This window comes from Lissotriton vulgaris, chromosome 9 (assembly GCF_964263255.1).
Source record: "Lissotriton vulgaris chromosome 9, aLisVul1.2, whole genome shotgun sequence".
In the NCBI taxonomy this organism is placed as follows: Eukaryota; Metazoa; Chordata; class Amphibia; order Caudata; family Salamandridae; genus Lissotriton; species Lissotriton vulgaris.
Window position 1 is genome coordinate 905,164,782 of NC_141697.1, and position 21,482 is coordinate 905,186,263.

Below are 21,482 nucleotides of genomic sequence, written 5' to 3' on the forward strand. Positions count from 1 at the left end.
GGTATTGACTCCCCCAACAATTCCTGTGGGATCAGTGGGAGCCGGGATGTGCAGGTAAACCCGGAGGTGCTCCTGGGTGCCTGTGGGACCAGATTGGACACATAAGAGCTTTGTGTGGGCTGAGGGCTGTTGATTAGTATTGTTGCCGGGTGGGGGGAGCGTCGGGAAAATATGGGTCAGTTGGGCTGTGCTGAATACTGTGGTACCATGGAAGAAGATGTATGATATTCAATGAGGCACTGGTTCTTTTTCTACTAACCTAGTGGGATTAACAAACTCGGTCTGAGAATCCATATCAGATTTCATAGTGGCAGAGCTAACCTTCCCCATCATAAGTTCTCTGCAAGTTCGGGCAGTGGGTGGTTTTTGATGCTTGTAGCAGGTTAGCAGGGTGGGGGGTTACAGGTGTTCATAGAACTGTTGATGTTAATTGTTGCTATTGTTGGTTTGACTAAATTGCTCAAGGACACCACAGTTGGGGATAAAGGAGCTAGAGTGAGTGACAGGATACAGAGTAATCCACATAAAGCATGTTCCATGTGAGCACTGCATAGAAGATTCTAACTTGACACTACATTGGGGGATCAATCGCAGAATGAGCTGAATATTTGGACTGCGAATGTAAATGGTTTGGACAATAAGATTAAGCTTACATTGGTGCTTCAGCATTTATGTTGGCATGCCCCAGACCTCGTACTACTCCAAGAAACGCATCTTAAAGAGATCCAGTATAAGGCACTGGACAGGTTTGGCTACTCATTGGTGGCACATGCGGTCTACACCACAGACTCCAGAGTAGTGGGAATCCTACTCAAGGAGTCCCTACCATTCATACTGCGGAACACATGGCACAATCTCCAGGGTAGACATGTGGCAATATCTGGAATATAGGAAGGCGAAACACTAAATATATCTTCTATGTATGTTCCTCAGCACTTACATGCGATGAACCTGTTAGATGTTAGTGCCTTATTATTAAGCCTGGGCGGTAAATTCCGTTCCGCTCGCAGAATTTGCGGAATTTGGGTAATTTCGCATTCCGCAGAGAACGCAAAATTGCCCAAAATTCTGCGTTCCATGATTTCGCGAAATGTTTTGCTTGTTCGCGTTCTCAAATGCGGGTTCGCCAGATACTTCCCCCGAGCACACAAACAGCGATTGCAACCAGTAAAAAGCATTGCGAACGAGCAATTCCACGTGTTCGCGGAATTTCTGCGTGTTCGCTGAGATTTTTTACCGTTTCGCTGAGATTTGCGAAACGCGATTACGCAAATTCCACCTACCCCTACTTATTATTTGATATGCCTGTGGGAACCCTAGTTTTGGGAGGAGACATGAATGCTGTGGTAGAATCTGGGTTGATAGAGAGGCTGGGGCCAACGTGTTGAGTGAGAGGGGATCCTGTGACACTTCAAGAAGGCTATGGGTATGGTAGAACTTTGGAGGTTACATCACCCAACATAGAGGCAGTATTACAATTATTCTGCACCACAGAGTAGTTTCTCCCATCTGCATTACATTTTTACCCATCATAAGGGCGAGGGGAGATTCCGGTCAGTGACAAACTCTGCAAGCAGGGCATCTCGAACCACTCCCTTGTGGGAGTACTACTAAAAAAATCAGAAAGAGAGTTTGTGCTGCCCCAAAAAACAGATCCATGGTATTTGAAAGATGGGGGCCTCAAGGAGAAGCTGAGGGAGGGAGCAGGGACATACTTTGCTGAAAACCAAGGGTCTGTGAGTTCTGTCTGTGTCCTGTGGGAGGCTTTCAAGGCTGTTTTGAGAGGCCAGGCTAAGGCACTAGTAGGTGGTACAAAGGAAGGACATAGACTTAGATAATACAGCATTGAGATTGATATCGTGGCAATGAAAACTAGAGCCCTGACTGAAGGCACGGCTGAACGTAGACACCAGCTGCATCTCCTGCAAGAAGACCTCAGAGCATTGGCGGAGAATAGCGATGACTATATGATGTTGGAGGCAAGGCTAATAAGCTATTGGCCTGGCTGGAAAAAGAGATAGAGACCAATCCTTGGTACTGGAGGTGATAGATAGTAAAGGAAACTCCACGAACAACTAGAGCATCCATAGCAGATGCTATCTTGGGCGGCTCCTCCGTTTGAGCTGAGGAGCTTCGCCCCACATTCCAGAGCTGAAAAATAAAATGGTAATAAAATTCATTTATTGACATTTTATTTTTGTAGCAACCAACCCATCCTAAACGGAGTGACAGGACGGATGGGACCAGTGCTGCCGAGTGGCAGCAGGGAGCTGTGCATTTTAAAATGCGCATGTCTATTTGGCCGTCAGTCTTGTAATGCCCAGCCAGACATGCACATTTTAAAGTTCTCTAATGTACCTCTCTTAGACAGCTAGGTTAGAGTAAACGCATGCCTCCAGTGCTCTTGAGAGCGAGGCCGCTTTAACCAACTCTGGCGCTGCTCTTATGCTGGTGAGAGCAGCGCCAGGATTGGTTAGGGTAGTTGGCGGGGTCGTGCTGAAAAGAGACCACTTGGTGGAGGAGGTCGCGCTTGAAGGTGAGTTTTTTATTTTTATTTTTAGTGCGCCCCCCACCCTTCCACCCACCTTCTGCCCTCGGTACATGGCAGCACCACTGGATGCATTTGGTGACTATTATGAGGATCCCTATGCATCCAAGACTTCTAGAACCACAGCTGACTGTTGCTTTTTTGGAAGAGATTACTCACGAAACACTTAAAAATTAGGGGACTTATTTATAAAAACTGTTGCATCGCTGCATGAAAATTACGATGCAACAGTGTTCACTCCTCCTTGCAACACCATTGATGCACCGTATTTAATGTACAGCGCATCATGTTGCAAGGAATGACAGATACGTCAGCATTTCTGACATATCTGTCGGCGCAAAGCTGATGCATTGCTGGCCTTGTGTCGTAAGCGTGACGCAACTTCAGCAATGCGTGGGGGAGGTCTATCTTTAATGCACTGTGTCACTCTTACGCCTGCCATGAGGCAGGCGTAATGATTTGATGCGGTGGCCTGCTAGGAGTGTTGCAGTTAAATCTCGTAGAATTCACTCGCCCCTCCTACGAGGCTTTGTGGCTTGGGAACGCCCACCCTGCATACATTATACCTGAAGCTAGTATAATGTGACGGTGGGCTTTACAATGTGATGCATCTGCCTAGAAGCGTCACCTTGTAAATATGCTGCAACGTGGCACATTGTTTACGCTGTCGCTGCATCACAAAAAGTGGCACAACGGGGCTCATAAATAAGCCCCAAGGAGAGAGGTGCATAGGAGGCTGACTTGACTGAAGAGGAACTCGTGGTACTTGTGGTAGCATTGCGTGATTTGCAGTGTGGGAAGGCGGCAGACCAATGGCCTGCCAGTAGAGTTATATAACGGGGTAATAGACTAGAGGCTCCACAAATATTAGCCATGTTCCAGGAGGCATGCAAAAGAGGTTGTTTGCCAAAAGACCAACAAATTGCAACAATAGTAATCATACAGAAAAAGAGCAAGCCACCAACCAACTGCGTCTTGTAAGGGCCTACATCCTTGCTCAATGTAGAGGCTAAGGTGTTGGCCAAAATATTGGCAAATAGATTTCGTGCTATTATGTCTATTACACATCCTGACCAGTCGGGCTTTATGCCACATAGAAGCACCTGGCTTAATTTGCAGCGTTTATTTGGAGTGCTCAATAAAAACTTTACAACTGAGGGCAGACCAGACGATAGTAATGTCTCTTATCAAATTCGATACTCACCTTTCCTGTAAAGCTCAGATCTGCCAAGTCTCCTCGGCTTGCTTTTGGCAATTAAAAGCCTTGCTGAAATGTCTACACTTCCTCCCCATGGACTGTTGGAAGACTGTAGCCAATGCAATGGTGACATCAAGATTAGACTATGCTAATAGCCTGTACCTGGGTCTTCCTGCCTATTTGACCCATAGACTGCAGGTTGTTCAAAATGCGGCAGCCAGACATATCTGAAATGTGCCATTTCATCACCACATCTCCCCCCACCTGAGGAGCCTTCATTGGCTGCCAGTACCTAAAAGGATAGAGTTTAAGGCACTTACCATCGCCTTTAGAGCAACCAGAGATAGGGGTCAGCTGTACTCAGAGACTCCGGAAACACCAACAAGCAAGGACGCTCAGGTCTAATCTTCGGTAGAAAAGGGGGTGGGGATGGACGGAGCATCTGAATCAATCAAACACTCACACCCAGTCAAAAGATCTGGGTTTAATCCATCACCGTTCTTTAGCCCACTCTGCCACCCCAGTTCAGACATGGCTATATGCAAATCAGTCTGACCCTGTGCCTCATGGGAACAGTCCAGCCCGAACTGCCAAGCAATGTCTTCCCTGGACCGGAAACAAGCTTCCGAGGACCGGTTTCTGGCATTCCAGCCGTCTTCAGCCCGGGACAAACCCGTGCACGAAGCCGGGACACACCCATGCAGGGAGCCGGGGGCAGGGCTGCTGAGAACTAGGATCCGGAAGTTGGATCCGGTGTGCGGATCCAGAGAGGCGGGAGCCACGGAGCCCGGAGGGAGATCCCCGGGGGAGATGGGGTAAGTGCGAATGCTGGGGGTGCAGCGCAAGAAGTGCTGCATGGGGGGGCTTAAGTGCTCAGCTTACAAAGTGCCAGTGGGCAGAGCCCCGGAGGAGATGGTGCGCGTGTGCCCGATGTCAGAGGACTGGGGGGGTCCCATTGGGTCCAGGAGTGCCCGATCTGTTCAGTTTAAGTGCCAGGGAGCAGAGCACGAGGGTGGGGTGAGTGAGATCGCTGGGGGGGTCCAAGAGTGTTTGAAAAAATATCTGAAACAGCTGAAACCACAATACACAGAAGCAGCGAGCATTAGTTCTCTCTTTTCTCTTTCAGAGCCGGCCGTCTGAGACGGCCTCAGCCTGACTTGCTGCTGGCGTAAAAGGTTTATCATCTTCTTTATGGGGCCATCTGTTTGGACCCCTAAAGAAGATAAGAAACCTTTTACCACAGCAGTATGTCAAGGAAGCCAGTCCAAGTGGGACGGCTTCAAAAGAGAAAAGAGTACGTCACAATCACCTCTTTTCCAATGGCGGGCCACCGTTTAGCATGAACGGTGACACCAGCCAATGGAAAAGAGGGGCGGGGCTTAACCTTGCTAGTGAAACGTACTCTATATCATTAAATCTCGCCAGCGAGACTGCGCATGTGCGCAGCCTATGCTAGCTGAGACCTAAAAAACAATGGGCAAGAAAACGGATAACTGGGGTGGGTAGCAGGAGCTGGGGCATGTGCAAGGACAATGGAAGGTGGACAGGAGAGGCTGGGGCAAGCACACAGACAAAGGAGGGTTAGGTGAGGCATCTGGGGCAAGCACACGGACAACAGAGGGAGGGTGTGGGATAGGGCCTGGGCGAGGAACAACGAGGGGGGAAAGTGCACGAGGGAGGCAGTTGAGAAACACATGCACTCTCAGAGTGTCTAAACAAAAAACAAAAAAGTATCACCTGAAAAATGAGCAGTGGAAGAACACATGTAATGTGTCCATGGTCCAAGGGCAGGACAAACACATGAAGAGAAAGGAAGCCTAGAGAGACTGGCAAATCTTTTTTTTAACACTTTTTATTAAAAATCATGCTTATCATACAACATATGCACTCAAGTTATGTCATATATCATATTACATACATGGCATTTTTGAGAACAGTGACAGCCAAACTAGGACATAGATCCTAAGTAAGAATAGCGCTTTGACAGCCCATCATACTTTACATCACAGGCTACCCGCCCTCAACCAGAGTATGGTGTCATCCATCTCCTGGAATGTGTTCCCAACCCGTCAGTACCCCCTATATGTCTGCCTGCCCCCCCATACCTCCTCCCATTTCTTGGGATAGCTCCAACACTGATACACCACCTTTTCAGCACTCTGACACCATTCTGAATTGAACTACCAATCTGAGAGGCTTGGTGGGTCAGCACTCCCCATATTCTTGCAATATTTCGCTTGGACAGCCCCGCAGCTAGTCTCAGCCATTTTGTCTGAAATTTTATCCAAGATTCATCTCCCGACATCGATAAGAGGAGCCATTCTGCATCCAGTGCGATCTCAGCAGAAAAACCCGGGACATAACCGCAGTGACCCCCTTCCAGTAGTCTTGTATCACTTGGCATTCCCACAGGGTATGAAAGAAAGTACCTTCCTGTCCACACCCCTGGAGACATGACGATGTGGGTGCCCTCCCCATCCTGGCCAATCGGGAACTATGGAATATCCTGAATTGGACTAGTCGAAACCCAGCCCGTATTGTTATTTCACGCGGGCTCTGAATTGCCTCCACCTAGTCATTATCTTCAAAATCACCCAGATCCCCAACACAGACTTCCCTCAATGCAACCAATGGATCAGGATAATTATTAACGAGCTTTCAATAGATAATGGTAATTGCCTTGTCCGGGAAGTGCTCTGTTAGGAGACGATCCTCCAGAAGTGTCACCTCCAGGAGCTGCTCTCCTTCTAGTATGTGCCCCAACTGTAGATGTGTCTAGCGTTCTGAGTCTGCAAGCTCAAACTCTTGACTAAGGGCCTCGTATGTAATAAAAGCCCGGTCTCCTAGGTGTTCAATACCTATTAGTTCCCATCTCACAAAACCCTTGGATGTCCCAATCTCATGGAGTTGGTCGCTGATCTCCAGTTGAGGGATGTTGGTGAGTTGACGCTCCAGCCTGGAAACCTCGTAACCTACCTCCATACTCGAACAACTGTTTGAGTGTGGTCTGGCAGTCCTCGCTCCCTTCCCCTCCGGTAGAGGATTGCTTCAAGACCACTTTGACCCATCACACCTCAATCTACTCTATACACAAGTTCCTGGCTATCTGTGAAAACCCAGTTGGTAACCACTACTAGAGCTTGGTTGCTCAATAGTACTTGATTAGATCTGGAACCGCCAGCCACCGCTCTGTAGTTGGACAGCGTGATGCATGGTGATCCCCCTTCCACACCAGTGAGCTGACTTCATGGTCAACTTTCTGGAAGAGTTGTGCGTGACCCTATAAAGGGAGTTTTGGAGCATGTATATAAGGCGTCAGAGTGTACTCATCTTATATAACGTGACTCTGCCCACCAGGGACAATGGAAGCGTGCCCCAGCGAGCAACATCCCTCTCAGCCTTTCCAATTGCGAGAGAAGGTACTTACGTATAAAATCCTGAGTGTGTCGAGTGATAGATATCCCGAGATAATAAAACTCCTCCCTCACCAGAGGCACTGTACAGTCTCAGGAGAGTTGTGGGTTGTCACCTGAGAGGGGGAAAACCAGCAATTTGGTTCAGTTAATTTGATAGCCCGAATAGCTGCCAAAATGGTCGAATATGTGCAGGATTCTGCTAATGGAGATGGCTGGATTGGTCAAGTAAAGTACGATGTCACCAGCGTACATCCCAACCCCCACCACACCTCACCACCGCACCAGCGGATCCTACCATATCCAGCCGCAAGTGATTCAAGGGCAGCCCAAATGTCGTAGGGAAAGAGGGCAGCCCTGTCTTGTGCCCTTCTGTAGGGCAAACACTAAGGAAGCTGCACCATTAACACATACCCTGGCCAAAGGCTCCTGATAAAGGAGCCAGGCCCATCCACGGAATTTGGGACCGTACCCTAGCTATGCCAATGAAGCAAACATATAATTCCACTCCATGCTGATGAATGGCATTTTAGCATCTAGAGTCAAGTCAAGTCAACTACACTTGTAAAGCGCACTGCTATCTCCGACGGAGGTGTCCCGGCGCTGACAGCAGAACCTGCAGAGGAGGGAGAGAGAAGAACTGCATGTTAGGGGCAGGCAGAAAGCCAGGTCATCAGCACTTTCCGAAATCCTTGTTCAGTCTCTAACTTCCGAAAGTGGACCGGCATAGAGTTCCACAGGGATGCGGTTCTCACTGAAAAAGCTCTGCCCCCAATCCTGGGTTTAGAGAAGCGAGGGATCCAAAGAAGTTGCTGAAGATTAGACCTGTGCAAAAACCATAGCTGATGGACAGAATGCAGAACAATGTCATACATTCACCCCAGTACAGAGATCTGGGCCTAAATCCATCGGTTTTTTTGCACTCCACACCCCCCCAGTTCAGACATGGCCATATGCAAATCAGTCTGACCCTGTGCCTCATGGGAACAGTCCAGCCCGAACTGCCAAGCCATGCCTTCCCTGGACTGGAAACAAGCTTCCGAGGACCGGTTTCTGGCATTCCAGCCGTCTTCAGCCCGTCTTGCTTGAATCCAGTGGTGTGGAGAGCATGGGACTCGCGTCTGATTATACCCATCCCACTCGGGGTGACAAATGCAAAAACCATAGCTGATGGACAGAATGCAGAACAATGTCATACATTCACCCCAGTACAGAGATCTGGGCCTAAATCCATCGTTTTATTGCACTCCACACCACCCCAGTTCAGACATGGCCATATGCAAATCAGTCTGACCCTGTGCCTCATGGAACAGTCCAGCCCGAACTGCCAAGCCATGCCTTCCCTGGACCGGAAACAAGCTTCCGAGGACCAGTTTCTGGCATTCCAGCCGTCTTAAGCCCGGCTTGCTTGAATCCAGTGGTGTGGAGAGCATGGGACTCACGTCTGAGCATACCCATCTCACTCGGGGTGACAAATGCAAAAACCATAGCTGATGCACAGAATGCAGAACAATGTCATACATACGCCCCAGTACAAAGATCTGGGCCTAAATCCATCGTTTTTTTGCACTCCACACCACCCCAGTTCAGACATGGCCATATGCAAATCAGTCTGACCCTGTGCCTCATGGGAACAGTCCAGCCCAAACTGCCAAGCCATGCCTTCCCTGGACCGGAAACAAGCTTCCGAGGACCGGTTTCTGGCATTCCAGCCGTCTTCAGCCCGGCTTGCTTGAATCCAGTGGTGTGGAGAGCATGGGACTCACGTCTGAGCATACCCATCCCACTCGGGGTGACAAATGCAGAAACCATAGCTGATGGACAGAATGCAGAACAATGTCATACATTCACCCCAGTACAGAGATCTGGGCCTAAATCCATCGTTTTTTTGCACTCCACACCACCCCAGTTCAGACATGGCCATATGCAAATCAGTCTGACCCTGTGCCTCATAAACCTTACTAAGGAGCATATTTGGGTCTCAGCGTGTTGTCTTGATATTGCGAAAGAAGACTGTGGATATATATATATATATATATATGCATATATATGCATATGCATTTATATATATGTATGTGTATATATACATATATAAACATATATATACATCTGCAAATCTATATAAATACAAATATGAATGCATGCATACATATACATATATTCATACATATGGATGTTATGTACATGAAAGGTGGAAAAACACTAATAAAAGCAAAGCTAAAAAGCCACCTAATTACAAACAGAATTGCTTTAACTTAAATGAGGGCGAGACCTATTGCATTTTCAATGCTTGTTTTCTTGATCAATCACTCTCACTTGTCCTCTCCATACCAGCATCCTTATCTTCTAGCCCTCCCTCTCTCTGTGTTGCTTAAGGGGATCACATGGCAACCAATAAAAAGAGAATGCTCTGACCATATCATACCATTTAAAAGAAATTAGCTTTAGCCATGCTGCACAAAAGCAGCACTGCTGTACAACACTCGTGACTGTGACCGAATGTTCACTTTATCTTCATACAGACACAGAAGAATTTTTGGCAAGCACAGCAAGTTGAGTTTACCAACCAACAGCATCCAGTCACTAATACAGTGAATGTTGGAAAAATAATAATGTCGGCTGAATTCACTGACTGATTTGTACAGACAAATACAGACAGAAAACAATGTGTCCCGTCTCTATTTATTTTCAAAAGTGGAAAAATACAGAGAAATTGTGAGTCTTGTGTTTCATGAACTTCAGGCAAAAGCTGATCAGATAGACAGCATGTGAAGGTTAAAAAACAGGATGAGATTTCCTGAAATTCAGGCATATGTTAACATATATCTGTAGTATAACACTAATATGTACCTGTGGGTATAGTGTGTTGTTATATGTGGCTGCTTAATTTGCTAAAAGGCCTCAGGCATCCACATATGAGGGCATGTCTACGAGTTAAATATATGTGGAAACATACCATTTTACAACTTAATTTATCCTTAAAACACAAAATAAATATGGATTAATAAGAATAAGATGGCCAAAAAATAAATATGGATACATACAGATGGCAAAGTTAAAAAATATAAATGCCACAAAACCAGGAGCCCTAATCATAATTTGTTTAATGATTCTTCTTATTTGAGTCTTTTGATGCCTACACACTGATAATTCCAGCACCATTCTCCTCATACACTATATTGATAAAGAGAGCATTCAGTCACAGTCAAGAATAAAGCATGGGGTCTCACAGGCAATTTTTGGTATGGTAACATGCCATTTCATTATTTCGTTTTTTAGCTTCCTCAAGTGAAGAATAGTTATGCTTTATATTATACAAATAAAACGAAATTTCCCCATATGAAGGATAGTTTTTGAGAAATGCATTGGAATTTGTGCCACAAAAATGTAGTCTTTATTTCCCTATGATGAAGCATATGGAATATGGACAGAACAATTCACTTTTATGAATACAGAATGAATTATACAAAGCAAGAAAACATCTGGAAAAAATAAGTTTACATAAATTAATACTAGTTGATTGCCCCTCCTATCCAGTGCGGTTTGCGGTTATAATTATTTCTCAGTTATAGCAACTTGAATTGAAAATAATAAATGTTGTCACAAAATGCACCGATAGAGGGCACCACTAAAGATGCCCTGTATCCTGTCTTCTCTTTAAAACCCCCTGAGATCCCTTCGGGGAACTCATCAGACAGAACAGCCAAATGCGTGTACTATTGTATTGTATTATAATTGCATTTATATAGAGCTTACTACCCCTGAGGAGGCGCCAAAGTGTTATCTCGGCGAGTATCGTGCTCCCCTAGAACCCATAAAGGATTTTTTTTAAAAGATTTATTGCCATACAAACAGTTTACACAGCTATGTGCCTACAACCCTGAGGCCGGCAGCGTTTCCAGTGTTCCTCTATATACATTTAACACAGCCTTCAAGCCGACATCCCTGGGGCCCGACAGCGTTGTAAGATTTGTTCTATTTGGATATTGTGCTATAAAGGATGGTACTGTGTGTGCAAATCTGCATCCACTGTTAAACTTTTATCAACCCTGTAAATCCAGAACTCCCTCTTATACCCCCCTACCATTATATCTTATCATGCCAGTGCCTTCATGGAAAACAACCCTAACCGACATTTGAGCATACATCATACGTCTTCCCGGTCTCTTTCCCAAACTCTTTCATTACTTAATAAACCATCACAGCCTTCCACTTCGAACATCTAATTGAAGCGGCCCCTTCTCCTACCCCAGGTGGCAGGTATTCCATTCAGTCATCGTTTCGGAGGTCCGCCCCTCCAGAGCTCAGCCAACTCACAAATGGCCCCCAGATATCTGTTGGTCTAGACCTGTTTGGCATCAGTTCCCAATAATTTGTCAATTGGTCCCTACAATATGTTGCTGCCTTCAACCATCCGGCCACTGTGGAAGGGCACCGCTTTTTCCAATAAATAGCGAACTGTCGCTTCGCCAGCAGCAACAGCATAGCCGAGAGCCTGCGGGAGCCCTTTGGGATCTCACGGACAAATCCCAACAGTGCTATCAGAGGAGTTATGTGAATTGGATGTTCCATGATCTCACCAATGTGTCTACCAATTTCAAGCCAATATTGCGCTATGGTTATGCAATACCAGGCCAAATGCGAAAATGTTGCGTCTGGTGTCCTGCACCTTCAACATCTCGTATCTTGTTGTAGGCCCATACGGTGCAATTGTGATGTTGTACGATATACCCCGTGTAAAACATTAAAATGTATGAGCATCAGCCTATAGTTGGGCGATAAGTTTTCTAGTTGTGTACAGCAGTAGAGCCATTGCTCGTCAGTTATCGTGGTGTCAATTTCACCCTCCCATTGTATCTTAGACGAGCTAATGATGATGGCCAAAGTGGTTTGCGTCGTTCTATAAATACGTGTAATCAATTTACTAGGAGACGGATTTGATAAAACATCCTCCAGAGCCGCCAAGGCTGGGGGCTCTTTTGGAAAATCAGCATATCTAGTTCTGCTCGCCGCTCTCAGCTGATAATATAACAGCATGTCCGATGCCGAAGGTGTCTGTTGCTTGCACCTTTGTTGAAGGGAGAGAAACGTGTTACTTGGGTACAAGTCGCTGCCTTTCGTGAGATCGTGTGCCTGGGCCCTCAATGCAGTGGCTCTGTCTGTCAAAGGTGCCAGTAAAGGGTTGCCCCCCAATGGCCTGGATGGGGCATATAATTCGCTGTGACCTGCCCTTTTTGCTATACTCCGCCATGCCCAGCGCGTTGTTTTTACTGTGTTGATTTCCATATTAGGTCTTTTATAAGGGTGGTATACTGCTGTACTTAGCGGAGTGGGTGCGGCTCTGTCTAATTCTATAGCTACGTGAGGTTGATAAGGGATGGGGTGATGCCAGAAGTAGAGATATTATGAATGCATAAAGTTCAAAGTCCGGGGCCCCCAGCACACCTTGAGCAAAAGGTAATGTGAGCAAGTGCCAAGAGACCGGGGGTTGTCTGCCGGCCCACAACAGCCCAATGATACTAGTATGGAGACGTCTAAAGAAATGAGTGTTCAGTGGCATTGGTATATTCATGAACAAGTATAAAAGTTTAGGTAGTATCACCATTTTCGTGATAGCTATTTTGCCTGTGAGGGATAGTGGAAGCGTTTTCCATCCTTGAACCTTACTGTCAATGCAGTTCATGACTTTACCATAGTTGGCTAACCATATTTCCTGTATGTTCCTGCTTATCCAGATACCCAAATAGCGTATTTCGCCCGTCGCGCACGTTATCAGGGATTCGGTTTCGCATCGATTAGTGCCCTCGGTTAGTGGTAACATTGTGGATTTGTGCCAGTTTATTTGTATCCCGGTTAGACCACCAAATTTAACCATCTCCCTCATTATTACACCAAAATTTTCTCTGGGGTTCACTAAATATATCGTGTTATTGTCTGCATACATCGAGATCAGTAGCACCCTGGACGTAAAACCTATGCTGCGCTGTGTGTGATGTTGACGAAGTCGAGCCGCAAGTGGTTCGGTGGCAATTGCAAATAACAACGGCGACAGCGGACACCCCTGACTTGTCCCTCTCGTAACTACAAACGTGTCTGACAACCTCCCGTTAACCCTCACTCGTGCTATCGGCATATTGTATATCAATGCTATCTGTTTTACAAACATGGGGCTCAGGCCTAATCTAGGTAAGAGAGTGAAGAGGTACTTCCACTCTAAAGAGTCAAATGCCTTCATGGCATCCAGTAAGGCAGCCGTTGCCTGAACATGAGGGGCAAAATAATGTAATAGTCAAAATATTGTTCTCAGGTTATGAGCCATCGACCGGCCCGGGATAATCCCGGATTGGTCATGCAGTGCAATTTGCAGCAGCATCGGCTGTAGCCTGTTCGCAATCAACTTTGCATGAATCTTAGCATCTAGATTGATTAGCGACAATGGCCTGTACGAATCCGGCATAGTGGGGTCCTATTATGGCTTTAGCGGCGTAATAATAGTTACTTCTCTAAGAGTGAGGGGCAGGATTCCCGTTTCCATTGCCTCTAAATACATCTGCAATAAATAAGGGGCCAAAATGTCAGCGTATTCTTTATAAAAGGCCGCTGTCAGGCCATCTGCACCTGTCTCACATCTTCCACCGTGATTGGCAAATCTATGTACTCTCGGGCTCCACTATTGAACCATGCTAGGGCAACCGTATCTAAATATTCATCTATATTGGACTGGGCCGGTTTCGTATCGGAGGTGTATAGTTGTTGATAAAAGTTAGTCATTGTTTGCAATATGTCGCTCGGTGTTCTAGCTATCTTTCCATTCTCTGTGTGCAATTCAGTAATGTAATTTGCCCCCCTCGGGGTTCTGAGCAATCTGGCCAATGTTTTCCCGGCTCTTTCCCCTTCCCCATATCTTCTAGCTTGTGTATATTTACCCAGATATGCCGTCTCCCGTTCAGCCTCTTCCTGATACTCCGTTAGTTTTATCCTTAGCTGGGCCATATTGGCAAGTGATGGGGTGAGCTGAATTGAGCGTTCTAGGTCCCCTGTTTGGCGTTCCAGCCTGTGCAGTGTATTCCGTATGTCCCTCAGTACCCCAGTTTTAAGTGCCATACAGTTTCCCCTTATGACCACTGTAAAGGCTTCCCACAATGTACCCAGTGAGTCTACTGTACCCTCATTCAATGCAAAATAGTCAGTAATCTTTTCTCTTAATTCTTCCCGGAATACCTGGTCAAGTAGTACACCTGTTGGAAACCACCAGCTGAATGGCTGGCGAAACTGCAGTGGGATTTGTAAGGTGAGCAAAGTGGACGTGTGGTCTGATAGAGTGCGTGAGTAGTAAGTGGCATCTGCCACCCATGTGTGTATATCTCTGGACACTAGCCAATAATCTAGCCTTGACCATGGATTTCGGTGATGGGTCATACAGGTACCTTCCCTGACTGTCGGGTGTAGCATTCTCCAGGGGTCCACTAGACCAAGATCTTCTATAATACCCATCAGCATTTTGGCCGGTCTTGGATGGTGTTTGCGGGGTGCTCCCTGCCTATCTAGTAAAGGCTAACAGCACAACATTAAAATCATCTCCCCATAGTATCGCCACATCATCCAGGGCCTGGATTTTCTGCCGTATATGTTGAAAAAAGGTTGGATTATCTGTGTTTGGCCCATAAGTGTTTATAATCACCACAGGGGTATTGTAAAGTGTGCCCTGTATTAATATGTACCTCCCTTTCCTATCTATGATTTTATGATGTGTTTTCCATTGTAGTCCCCTGCGAATCAGGACTGCTACTCCCCTGGAGTAATTTGAGCACCCCGCGTCCATCACTTCCCCCCATCTGGGATGTTTAAGTGCATTTGCTGCTGCGGTTGGCAAATGAGTATACTACAGTAAGCAGATATCTATTGCATGCCGCAAGAGATAAGAGTGGACCAGCCTTGCCTTTCTTTGGTCATTCAGGCCTCTCACGTTCCAGGAAAGGCATTTAAGCGTTGTCATAAGAAATGTTCGGATCGCATGTATGCTAGGCCTATGACCATCAGACGTAAGGTAAGGAGGTGGCCTGAGGTGCACGCTAAAATAGCTATGACCCCCGAACCAACTCTTCGTTCTAAATTGCCCCCAATTTGTGAACAGTTGTGTTGCAAATAGTTTAGTGTTTTTCACAATGGCCCTGGACATGGTGATAACACTGAACAAAACATCACTTAATCCCTCCCCCACCCACTCCGACCCCCCAATCAGGTGTGTTTGTCTCAATCCCCCCCCCCACCCCCCGGAACCCATAAAGGATTAGTGGAGAAGTAGTATATGGTGAAATAATTTAGCAGGTTAGGGATTCTGCTGTTGATTTGATACTGTTGCTCCAGGATCTCTCTCCCAAGCCATGTTCCGCTTAATCTTCTTACATCTCCGGGTGTAAAGCCAGCTGGAGCATATGGGAAATTCTTTCTGTATCTACCTCCTTCCAGAAATATCTTTTAAGCAATTGAAACATTCAGTAGTGTAATCATAGAGAGAATGGCTGTCCTACATTGTGCTCCTTTGCCTCCGTTGTTTCACAATGATCTCTGATGGAGAATACAGGAATCCTAGGTTTGCCAAACAGATGCAGTCTTAATGGAAGACCTTATCCATTGATGGATGGTTGAAAAAAAACTTAGTAATCACATCCAAGTTGAGAGAGAATATTTCAAAGACAGGGATGCGTCAGATGTATTTGAGATGATTTGAGCACCCAATAACAGCCATGTCTAGCGGAAATGTATCTGACTTCTCTTTTGAGCTAAGGAAGATTCTTGGCCAAGTGAGACTTTACTTCTACTCTCCTTTCATTCCTTTTAGGAAGACATGATCAAAACATAATCATTTGTGGAGTCCTGGTAACTTACAGATTCATCTAGTGTCAATGAATATGTTTCCGCATGCTTTAAGCTTATCATAAATGCATTGCAAATAACTGTGCAAAAAAGTTGTTAGTGAGATCCAAACATTTATCACTCACTTTCTTTATCCCTCTCATTCTTTCTCTTTCTCTCTTTCTCTCTCCTTGTCTCTCTTAATTTTTGCTGGTCACAGAAACAGTTCCAAGAACAGGACATGCCGACAGATTACTTCACTATGGTAGCCTCTCATGATTATTTGACCAATGCCGGTCATGAACCCACTCAACATGAAGTTCCATCTAAGAAGGTTTTGGAGTTTTCGGGGTGCAACATCTGCACAGCATCTATAGAAAAGCATATCCAGTAAGTACAAGGCGAACTCCCATATTCTATAACTGTATTTATTTTTCGTTTTTCTGCCATTAGTTTTCATTTGTGGTTTGATGCATTTGACATAATTAGACATTCTCATAGTAACATTGCAAAATTACTGAACGTCACCACTTCTAAGCACTCTCAAATTCCAATTCCAATTATTCCAATTATAACTGAGGTCCAAGAATGAAACATGTTTTATAGAACACACTGTGTGGCAAATTCACTGCCTCTAAATCGGAAAGTTAAGCCATTATTCCAAAGATTACATCTGCTCCCTATGAAGTTAGGTGACACATGGGCAAGAGCAGCACCAGCAGAGCCCACCATTTAACACCAGAGGACCAAAGCAAGACTTCAAGCTGTGGTAATGTTTATTTCTCTTTATCCTAAAGAAAGCCTCCGCCAACCCTAGCGATCTTACATTACCGGCTGATCTCCCTGCCCCCCCCACCCAGCCAAAGTACTTGAGAAAGCCATAAACCAGCAACTCATCAAATTCCTGGAACAAAACCACCTACTGGACGAGGCACAATAAGATTCTGTGCCAACCACAAAACTGAGACCATGATGACTGCCTCCACAGATGACATCAGAACTCCCTTCAACTGTGAAGAAATTGTGGCCCTGATCTTCCTTGCCCTGTCTGTGGTGTTTGGCACTGTCTCGCACAACATCCTCAGCAACAGGCTCTGCAACATAGGCATACAGCAGACACCCTCAAGTGGATTGCCTCCTTCCTTACAGGACGCACACAGAGCATCCAACTGCCTCCCTTCCCCTCAGCACCTAAAGACATCATAGATGGCGTACCACATGGATTATCCCTCAGTCCCACCCTGTTCAACATCTAGACGCCCCTTCTCGCAGATGTCGTCAGATCTCACGGACTCAACATAATCACTTAAGCAGACAATACTCATCTGATCCTCTCGCTCACCGAGGACCCCTCCAATGCCAAAAACAACTTCTACAATACAATAACCAACTTAACCAAATGCATGAGATGCAACTGCCTCCACCTCAACTCTGACAAAACTGAAGTTCTGATCTTCGGGAAAAACCTCTCCGCTTGGGACCACAGCTTGTGGCCTGCAGTACTCAAACCTACACCTACACCAACCGACCATGCACACTACCTCGGCATCATCCTTGACAACTAAATGACCATGAAATGACATGTCAACACAGTTTCCTCCTTCTGCTTCCACACACTCCGCATGCTCTGCAGGATCTTCAGATGGATCCCAACCAACACCAGAAAGACCTTCACGGAGGCCCTCATCACCAGCTGCCTCGACTATGGCAACGCCCTCTATGCCGGCATCTCCACCCGGCTTCTCAGAAGACTCCAGACCATACAGAATGCTGCAGCCAGATTCATCCTGGTCCTCCCCAAACGTACCCACATCACTCTCCACCTGAGAGACCTCCACTGGATCCACATCCAGAAGAGATGCCAGTTCAAGATACTTACGTATGCCTACAAAGCCTTCCATGACTTAGGATCTGCTTAAATGAACCACCAACTGAACTTCCACCAATCCTCCAGACACCTGCGCTCCTTTTTACTTGCGCTCCCACACACTTACGCATCCGTTGCATCAACAGTGGTGGCCGCTTCTTCTTCTACATCACTGCCAAGAAAAATAACGACCTTCCCCTCCAGCTATGTACTGCCCCCTTTGCTGGCAGACTTCAGAAAGAGACTCGACCTGGCTCTTCAACAGAGGCACAGTGCTCAGATACCCCTAAGGGTGACAGTGTTGCGCTTTACAAAAGCTGTTGATATGATTCGATTTGAGTCACTTTTACAATCAGGCAAATGCTATCTTCTATAATCCTATAATTTATGTTCAAAGTAAAAATAAGTTGCCAAATTGTTCCTCACTCTAAGCCATTCCACTCTATAACATTCTACTCCACTCTACGACACTCTACTCTACCTCACTCCACTCTACTCTATGCCCCTTCGCACCATTCTGTGTCACTCCACTCTACAACACTCCACCTCACCGCACTCTGCACCATAATTTCAAGGAGTGTTCAGGCAATGTGAAGCACACAAAGATTTCCAGTATAGCATAGTCTCACATGGCACCAACACAATTCTATCTGTGGTTCATGTAAAAGGTTTATCCCATTCCCATAAAATATTTGGATTTTGTTAGATAGATGGTGCCCTCACTCTTCATAACACATTAATCCCTCTAAAGAGGGATTGATCCTCCTGAGAATGTAAAATATTGAGGGTGGATGCTTCCTGACAGTGGAAAGGACAAAGAGTAGTTTCCTTTTGAAGGTAGTAGATATTGACCCCTCCTGGAGTTGTATAGTACAGAGTATGTCCACTCATATAGGTGGGGAGGACGCTGGTGACCTATCCAAGGTTGGATAGGACAGATGATGTCCTCCTGCTAAGGTAAATGTAACAATAGCCCATTCTTAAGAGTGAATAGAGTGGCTTGTGACAAGGCGTGTACTCTTTGGAGGGAGGTTAAGACTGATGGTGGCCCTTCCTGTTGGTAGATGGGACAAATTGTCTCCCCTCGCAAGGGTAGATTGTAAAACAAAAAGTAACCAAAATATAAGAGTCCATAGATGGGTCAGGACCTCCTGAAGGCAATAGTGAGGATGCAAACCTACAGTTAAAGAAGGATAAATTAAGGGCCAAATGTAGGTCGCCCAATACCGGTCCCGGTCAGTAACAGCCGAAATTTCAGAATTTCGGCTGTTACCGACCGGTATTAGGCTACTGAGATGTAGGTGGCCTAAATTGCAAATTCGGTAATTTACAGATTTGGTATTTTAAGGAATCGGTAAATTACCGATTCCTTAAAATACCGAATCGGTAAATTACCAAATTTGCAAAGTAGGGAGCACTCAAATGAGTGCATTGCATAGGTAAGGATTCGGTATTTACCACCAACTACAAGTTGGTGGTAAATATCGAAAACCTTTGCAAAAGCAATTATTTTGCTTTTACAACAGTGCGATGTGGCAGACATACATGCCCTTAGGGCATGTATGTCTGCCACATGTTCACCCATGCACTATTCAGGGGTGCAACAAGGTGTCAATGTGACACCCTGCCACCCTTGAATGAGTTCCCCGTTTTACCGAGTCAGTATTTACCGATTCGGTAATTCCAATTAATTCCTATGGGCCCATAGGAATGAATGGGAATTACCGAATCGACCGATTCGGTAAATACCGAATCGTACCGATTCGGTAATACTTACCGAATATTTACATACATTGCATTTACTGATTCTAAAATACCGAATCTGTAAAATTCTGTATTTTAGAATCGGTAAATCAAGATTACCTACATCTGGCCCTAAATGTGTTGTCTTCCCCAGTCATTTATCTGTCTACCCGCTTTCCATTCTGTCATGATTCCCGTAACAGGCTAACACTGTTCTCCTCTCTGTCTCTCAGGATGGAGTATGCCTGGCAGCTGTGGGCAAAATTTGTAGATTGCTTTTCAAGATACCAAGACTGGTTACAAGGCGCAGAAGCTGTACTTACGTTTACAAAGTCTTCACAAGTTTTGTATGCCGATGCCAAGGAAGAGCTGAAAAAATGTGAGGTCAGAAACCAATGTGCCTCAGTCATAATTTTATGTTTATTATTCATCTTTTCTCCGTGTCTTTTGTTTTTCTTTCAATTACTTACTGTACCTGTTGAAGATTAATGGTTGTACATTTACATTTTCAAGCCTTGCTTTGCAAATGGAGTGCAATGACTAGACATTAACAAAACGTGCACAACAAAGTGTGGCTAGATTTCGAAGTAGCATCTCTACAAATCTTTAATTCAGACACATTGGCTTTCTGATGCCAATATGTAAAATAGGGTGCAATTCACTGTAAAATGCCTGATTATGCATGACCCGCTAGACTCACGATGGCGTAGCAGTGGCGGTCCAGCCAAGCCACAGCGGCGGTCCGACCGCCCCATTATAAATTGGGCGGTTGGACTACCATTGCAACGCCGCGATTCCCTGGCAGTGGCGCGGGGGTCAGACAATGAGTAATACGCTGGTGGTGCCGCTGTGGCACGCCAAGCATATTACGTGTTTCAGGACTGCCAGTTGTGTCATGGAGATCTTTCTTCCATGAAAAGGCTGCCGGTTCTAAAACAAAGCCCCTGTTGCCTATTTGTATGAGGATGCATGAAGGGGGCACAACATGTGCCCCCCCTGTGTGCATGTACTCTAGTTCCTGCACGGTATGGACTTCACAGACTATTTCGTGCAGTAACTGTTTTTGGCATTCCCAATGTAGTGCACATTTACAGATGCATGCCAAAAACAGCCCGCCAGACTATGAGGAAACTAGTAATCTGGCGGACATCCCGACAACAGGTTTGGTGGTGAAGGAGCGGGCTGCTGGCATAACGGTCTGTTCCCGCACCGCCAAACTCGCAATCGGGCCTAAAGGGTTTGTCTGGAGACAACAGAAAATTCAGTATGGATCCTATTTTAACAAATGCATGTCTTTCAGGCTATGCAGCACTGCATTTGTGCTCATTATTTATTCCTTCCTCAGGGGGTGGTGAACTCTGCCCTGCGACTCAATCTGCTCAAAGGAACCATAAAAAGAATGGGCTATATTGTCGTACAGCAATCCACCAACCTATCCCTTGCTTAGGGAAAGCCTTTCCTGTGGCTATATACTATCAAAGCTGTCCTATGAAGTGTTTAGTTATATCAGTCTAATCCTCAAGAGACCTTTTGTCATTCATGATCAAGAGGAAGAATTTTGCAGGAGCTCAAGGTATAGCAAAGAAAACATCCAGAGAAATTCTTACACTGAAAATATGAAATAAGCTTTACTGTGAAAATCTGCAATAACCTCTTCAGAGATATTTAGGCTACAGTTAAATATTCTTCTCAGCAGTTACAAAATCTACTCAATTGTGTGCACACTAAACTTTTAAAATAGAATCCATTGCCTAGTAGCATGCCGCTCGCAGCTGTTTGCTGAGTTCGTGACTTTGTCCCAGAAACCCTGTTTGCTTGCCAGCAGAAGTGGTGGAGTGGAGCTATCGACCTTTTTCC

The 21,482-nt window shown here is 45.7% G+C and overlaps 1 protein-coding gene across 2 annotated transcripts in view; it reads left to right on the forward strand.

Moving 5' to 3' along the window:
* LOC147692480 (nesprin-2-like) overlaps positions 1 to 21,482 on the forward strand; it is a 254,742-nt gene that overhangs the window by 113,762 nt on the left and 119,498 nt on the right. For both annotated transcript variants that reach the window (XR_015300040.1, XM_086938690.1), the window contains exons 2-3: positions 16,236 to 16,405; positions 19,859 to 20,009. Coding sequence is in view for 1 of the 2 variants with exons in the window: in XM_086938690.1 (XP_086794816.1) it covers positions 16,257 to 16,405; positions 19,859 to 20,009 (300 nt within the window). In the remaining variant the exon portion in view is untranslated. The remainder of the gene's footprint in view (positions 1 to 16,235; positions 16,406 to 19,858; positions 20,010 to 21,482) is intronic.